Here is a 7,188-nt window from a genome sequence, read left to right on the forward strand (position 1 = left end):
AGATCCAGCAGAGACAGAATGAATCGTGGGGAAATAAAGTAAATATGACTTAACGGATCTTTATTGGATGAACATGTATGTGAGGGTGGTCGCCTCAAAGATACATTCAACATCTCACTGCCATGTTGGAGCTTTTATAAATCCACATTTCCTCTGCAACAGAAAGAATAGTTTGAAAAGAAAAATGCTTTTGACTCCAGTGATCGAGCCAAGTGCTGCGGGTTCGAACATCACGACAGGGGCCCAGAGAGGGTGGACAGGTTCAGAACCATCAGGACCATCAGGACCATCAGGACCTGGACTCCGGCCCAGAACAGATCTGCTTCTTCCTCAGACATTTCTAAACAACCCCGACATTTCCTCTCCGAGTCAAACGATGAATATAAAAACTGAACTTTATGGCCAATTTGTTCTCTTTGGAATATTTGTAAAGATTTACATACACTTTTTTTTTTTGACTTTTTTTCTCCCAAAGTTGTAATAAACAATTTAAAATCCAGAAAAAACACCAACTAAACATGGTCACTGTAACTGACCCAAATACATATTTACAGATTTCAGCTCCTCAACGCAGCTGACTAAAAATCTCTGTCGTCCTAAAATAACAAATTTCTCCAGAAATAAAAACTGTACAGGGTTGGACTGGGTGGGGGGGGAGGGGTGTGTGTGTGTGTGTGTGGGGGGGGGGGGGGAGTATCCAGAGCTGCTGCTTCAAATGACTTCTTCTGTGAACGTGGAGGAAAAGAGTTTGAGCTGATCCAAGAGGGGCATGAATCTGAAAACCCCTCCGTTCCTCACAGGCAGGAAACAGCTCCTCGGCTCTTCTCTTCACAGACTGGAGGTGGGGGGGGGGCTGCTCTGCTTTTTTTGTAATATATTTTTCATGTTTAAAAAGACGTGGAGGACGAGAGGGAGGAGGAGAAATAAAACAAAGTCCGGTTTGCTGAGCCGTCTCGTCGTCTTATGGTTCATAAACTCTTTTTGTCTTTTAAAAAACGAGCAGTTCACTGAATGTGGAGAATGAAAGAGGGAGCAGGCGAGTAGGGGGGGGGGAGAGGGAGGAAAAAAACACAAGATCACAAGACCTGGAACCTCCAGGAGGCCTGGTCTTTGTAGTCCAAGCAGTCTGTGGCGTTAAAGTTGAGCTTCCACGAGGAGGCTGCAGTCTGCTCTTTGTAATCCAGGCAGTCGGAGGAGTTGAAGGCCAGGCCGGAGCCGCCGTAGGCCTGGTGGTGGTGGTGGTGGTGGTGGTGGCCTGACGACTGGCTGATGTGGTGGTGAGGGTGGCCCGACATGGAGGAGGCCGCCATGGGGCTGAGCTGGTGGGGGTGGTGGTGAGAGTGCATGGGGGCCAGGTAGGATCCGCAGTCCACGCCGCTGAAGTAGGAGCCGGACGGGGCCGGGTAGCCCTGGCCGTAGCCCGGCGTCTGGTTGTAGGACATCGGGTAGGAGGTGGCTGCGGCGGCCGAGCCCGACATGGAGCGCTGCATGCAGGAGGCGTTGGACGGGGGTCCGGGGTCCGGCAGCGGGGCCACGGCGGGAGCAGGAGCGTTTCCTGGGGAGATGGCCGGGCTCCAGATGGAGGAGACGGTGCTGATGGAGGTAGAGGTGCTGCTGAGCGCCACCGGGCCCGTGTGGTTGGTGGTGGAGGACGAGGAGGAGGAGGAGCCGGTGCTGGAGACGGCCGGAGGCGTGAACTGCCCGCTGCTCTCGGACCCGGTGCTCTCCCGGGCCGGGGAGGACTTCTTCTTGGGCGGCCGGGCCTTGGCACTGCTGCCGCTCTGCTGCTGCTGGCGACACTTGGCCCTCCGGTTCTTGAACCACACCTGCAACAGAGGACACCAGCCGGCGGTTAGACACCGCTCACACCAACGAGGAAGAAAAACACATGCTGAGATACATTATGGAGGAAAATTGGGGGTTATTAGGCAGCGAGGTTCATTTCCACTCGGCCCCTTGGCTCGGACCTGCCAGGGCTCTAATTTCAGAGCTGGTAGACGGCTCTAAGATAACAGGCTATTGGGTTTCACCACACACTGAGGTAACTCTAGAGCACCGGGAGGGTCGGAGCATGTAGAGCGTTTTGTTTCACACACACATTCTGAGAATAACTCAAATTGTGGGAGCGAGGCCGGCCCTGCTTTCCCCTCTGATGCCCCCGATAGAGCCGGCCCTGTTCAACGCTGCCCAGCGGTTTCCTGTGGATTCAGAGGAAGAGTCCGGCTCTTCATCGCTGATCCAACGTTTCAGGTTTAATTACAGAGCGTTCGGTCGGGAAGCTTCAAACAATCACGTGAATCTGATGGAAATCCTCTGAGTTAACGTTGTGTTCACATGTGGACAAACTGTGAAGTGTGAGTTCAGTATAATTGAACTATTCTCTTTTTTCCCTCAAAGGTCAATGACCTTTGAAATTAAGTATTTTAATATTTTCTGCTAAATTAAAGTTAACAAGTTGTAAATCTGACGTCAGCAAAGGTCAGTTTGATTTAATGAAGTAAATGAAACCAGCAGGTGAGATTTTATGTGTATAAATTCGATGAGTTGAAGATGTAGTCGGAAGCAGCTTGAGTTAAGGGTTAATTAAGATAAATGAAATGTAAAATTTCCTAAAAAACGTTTCTGCTTTTAAAATAACTTTTCAAATATAAAAAGACAATTCAGCTTCTTGAAGTTTCTGATATTTAAGTTTGATGTTTAACGTGTTTCACTGAATTAATATGAAGTATTAATACGTGTGTTTTTGTGTCTGGGTTTGTGTGTCCGTGTTTTTGTGTGTCCGTGGTGTACCTGCACGCGGGACTCCGGCAGGTTGATCTTCAGCGCCACCTCCTCCCGCATGAAGATGTCCGGGTACCGGGTCTTAGCGAACAGAGACTCCAGGATGTCGAGCTGCGAGCGGGTGAAGGTGGTTCGCTCCCGCCGCTGCTTCCGGGGCGTCGCTGCGGGGAGAGAAGAAGAAGAGAACCGTCAAATAAACATCACGAAACCTGAATTAAATATGAATTAAATATGAATAAACTGTGAATAAACCTGTGAATCTGCCATCATAATGATCGAGGTTTCCATCGACTGGTTTGGTCTGAATCTGTTTGAGTCTCATTTTGTTTCTTTAACTTTTCTTCACAACACTTTGTGTGAAATGGTTTTTTTTAAACTTCTTTATTTCTCATCATTGGAGCGAAACGAGTAAAAGAAAAGTTTTCTGCTGCTGAATGTTTTTATTCTTTATTTACACTCCGTTGTTCTGAACTCATTGAGAAAATAATATTAAAATAACTTCAACCCTGTTCTCGGTTTTATTATTATTATTATAAAATACAAACTAGACATCGCCTGTTCCGTGGTGTGAGGAATAAACCCTGTTAAATAACACACACACAAAATAACCTGGTTTAAACACTAATGACACACTTCTCACTTTAAAACGTTATAATTGGATTCATCTGTTTATTGTGCAGGATGTAAACTAACGTAAGATTAAAGCTCTAAGCGTTTCGCATCTTTTACAAACCAAGAACCTTTATAAACTGTTATTATCATTAATATCAGATATTGTTCGTCCTTCTCTTCATGCCTGGAGCTGGTGTGTTCAGGTAATGTGTGTGAGCGTGTATCAGATTTTTATACGTGTTTATCCGTGTGTGTGTGTCTGTGGGAATCGAACCTGGGTAGCCCACTGACGGGTGCAGCAGGTCCATGGCCGCGCCGCTGAGCCCGAGGCCGTTGACGCCGTACGGGGGCTGCTTGAGGTAGGACATCATGCTGCAGGCGGTCACTGCTCCACCCAGCTCCGGCCACTGGTTCGGTTTCCCCCGATGCTGCAGCTTGACGGGTCAGGGGACCGATCCAAGGAACTGGGAACCAGCAGCAGAGGGGGTCAAACATCCGGACGCACAATATGCAACAATACGATTTATAATATACAAGGATATTTAGCTCGGTCTCGTGTTTTCATTTATATTCAATAGACGATTCAATTCTCGGACAGCTATTAGTATTAATTCTTTTTTTATCCTCAGAAGAGAAATGAACGAAAAGAGTCAAAGCTGCGAACTTTAGAGGGAATTTAAAGTTATGAAGTTATGATTCTGCTGAACTCAAACCAGAGTAGATTTTTAAATCGCTTCAGGAAACTGAAAAAAGCTCAGAGGAGAAAAAGCTGCTGAGATATTTACACGTGAGAAGAGTTTCAATGTTTTTAAGAAATTAAATAATCAGGTTATACAAATATGTAAACAATCCTGTGATCACATGATCTTTATATTTATTCTTTATTATTACTCATTATTTACTTTGAACCGTTTCCTACCTGCAGAATTTTCCCTATTTAAACACACACACACATTTCTTCCATCACACTTTATAACATGATGTGAAATATGTAAACTTTCTACTTTAAAAATCCAAATAATAAAGAATTAAATCAAAGATAATAAAGAGTCTGTTGAGGTCAGTCAGTGTAATAAATGAAAGAAAACTAACTTAGAGAATTAGGATGTGTATTGCACGTTTATATCCAAAAGTTAAAATGACGTCAGAGGAGTTTAAATTATAAATATACGAATTTACTTTTTCTGCAATTTAAAGACGAGAGATTCTTTTTGTTCTTTGTTTTTACGCAATAAAATAAAGTTGAAGCCTCTGAATGCAACTCATGCGTGTGTGTGTGTGAGAGTGTGTGTGTATAGGCCTGTACCTACAAACACACACACACACAATAATAATAAAAGGATTATGAAACATGTTGGATCATAAAAATCACAGCTCATGTTTTTTCAGTTTATTCAGTTTGTTTTGTTTCGTCAAACTTGAGTTTGTCGTTATTTTAGTTTCCTGTTGATCCTGAAAAAAAACTGAATCGACATCAGGAAGTTAAATAATCTAAATAAACCAGTTCATCGGATTCGTACATTATTCTAATAATTATATTTCAAATCAGAGAAATGTCTGAGGAGTCAGTATTTACTTGTTAACTAAAAACAAGTTCAATTTAATTTAAATCTAGATTATCGCCCCAGCTCCAGATTACTCTTCTATTTTACAGCTGCAGGAAAAAACAATCGAACCTCATTTGAAAGAAAAACGCAGATTATTTCTCCACTTGTCTGTTTAACAGATTAAAACATTAAAAGGGAAAATATTACTTTTTAAAATGTGATTTTCATGCCTTGCATTTGAAAAGCCTGCAGCCTGCAGATGATCATTTTAATTCTGTTTTCTCAGCAGAAACAAACAGACTCAAGATTAAATTTAAAGCAGCAAAAATACATGTGTCTCAAATTAAATTAATCTGTAGTTGCCTCCAACAAACCCTGATGATCCCGGGTTGAAACATTTAATAAAAACACCACTAACCCGGTTTGATTTAGTCCGAGTTAGTCTGAGTGTGTGAATTGAATTAGAGGCTCCGGAGCGACGTGTATTGCGCGGCTCGTCCCGCGGCTCCGCGGCTCCGCGGCGCTGACAGGCCGCAGAGCAACACGCTGAGCTCTCGGTGCAAATGAACTCAATTAGAATTTAGATGAGAGCTCCGGGGGGAGAGAGGAGCCGCTTATCTGCCAAAGAAATTAACAAAAACCCCAACACGCCTCTCCAATTACCCGGTGCGCGCTGCAAACCTTTTAATGGCCACTTATCCCACAAACTGGGGAAGGAAGAGGAAGAGGAGGAGGAAGGTTTCTCTGCTAAGGAGGAAGTTTACTGAGTTTACAACTCAACCTCCTGCACGAGGAGGATTCTTCTTTTTAAAAGTGCAAATCCTCTGAAATCTGTCGCCACTTGGAGCAAATCAAACTTAGGAGGATTTGGCTAAATGCGTAAAAGTTGCGCGTGACGCTGGAGTTCGGTTCGCGCACGGAAGAGGAGGATGAGCTGAAGACTTGAGGGAGAGAGAAGGAGGAAGAGTCGTTACCTTGTTGTTTTCTCCTCTTCCTCTGGCGCCGCAGCTCCCGGAGCAGCAGAGTTAAAATCCAGCAGCAGGAAGTGTCCGCGGCCGCAGGAACAGTCGCTCGGGAACAAGCGTTCACAGCATCACGCGGGACTCACGCACACAACGCGGGGCAGCAGGTCTGCGGTGCACACGGGCGTCGCCGCGTCCTCGCTGCGGTTGCGGGTGTTGTTTTTTTTTTTTGGTTGGAGCCAAATAAATCAAACTCGTTCTCTTTCGGGGCTCGACGCGTCTGTCAGGGTGTTTAGGTGATTTGTGAGACGGATGGAGATTGATCACCTCCTCTCCGCCCCGCGCCTCTAAGAGCGGAGGACACCTGCAGATCCGCCTCCCGCAGCCAATGGGCAAGCGGCCCGGGCCTGACGGACGGCGAGGGCGTCCTATGAGCGCAGAGAGCCTCCTCCCCTTCCTCCTCCTCCTCCTCCTCCTCCTGCAGGTCCCGAGACCGAGCGAGCCTCCTGAAATGAGGGAGCGTTCCGGAGGCCTGCTGCAGGAGGAGCGCGCTCCTGAAGGCGTTTGTGCCAAAGTGCGTAAAAGCAGAAATTAAAAGATTGTTCACATCGTTTCACAGGAAGAGTTCAGACGTGTGTTTATTTGTGTGGAGCGAAGAAGAGAAGAGGAGGAAGAGGAGGAAGAGGAGGCTTCAGAGGGGCCTCTAGAAAACTGGTTCTGATCAAAAACAGAATCTTCCTTCAGTAGAAACTCGTTTATGACAAATTCTCAAAGTTTGAAGAATCAGTTAAAGATTAAAAACCTTTAAAAAAAACATCTCGAAGGAAAATAAACGAGAAATCAGTCGTTTCAAAAAACACAATGTTTGATTCAGAGATAGAAAATGTTTTGTGGGTTGAAAACTATTTACTTTGCTTTAATTTGACGGATTTTATTGGTTTAAAAATAATTTAAAAACACATCAGGCCTCACGCGCGTTTTATTTTTAAACTCAAGGTTTTTATTTCAGAGAATTCGTTTAAAAAAAGTGAACGTGAGAAATAAAAACAGGAGAAAAGAAGTTAAATTTATTCATTTTGATTTTTATTGTGATACACCCCCCCACACTCTTCTCTCTCTCTCTCTCTCTATCACACACACGCGCTCACACGCACCAGTCTCATGAATATTAATGAGCTCTAATCCCCATTTAGAATTACATTTGAGAATGGTTGACGTAAAGTTTAATAGGGAAAGACCTCCAACTCACTGTGGAGGAAGAAGAAGGAGAAGAAGAAGAAGAAGAA

The 7,188-nt window shown here is 44.8% G+C and overlaps 1 protein-coding gene across 1 annotated transcript; it reads right to left on the reverse strand.

Moving 5' to 3' along the window:
• Positions 1–854: 854 nt before the first annotated feature.
• otx1 (orthodenticle homeobox 1) lies at positions 855–6,200 on the reverse strand. The gene is made up of 4 exons (XM_062401200.1): positions 5,915–6,200; positions 3,668–3,857; positions 2,791–2,942; positions 855–1,826 (listed from the first exon to the last, which is right to left on the reverse strand). The coding sequence occupies exons 2-4, from the start codon at positions 3,762–3,764 to the stop codon at positions 1,077–1,079; spliced, it is 999 nt and encodes a 332-aa protein (XP_062257184.1). The 5' UTR covers positions 3,765–3,857; positions 5,915–6,200; the 3' UTR covers positions 855–1,076.
• Between the last annotated feature and the right edge of the window lie 988 nt (positions 6,201–7,188).

The sequence above is a fragment of the Platichthys flesus genome, chromosome 12, assembly GCF_949316205.1.
Source record: "Platichthys flesus chromosome 12, fPlaFle2.1, whole genome shotgun sequence".
Taxonomy (NCBI): domain Eukaryota; kingdom Metazoa; phylum Chordata; class Actinopteri; order Pleuronectiformes; family Pleuronectidae; genus Platichthys; species Platichthys flesus.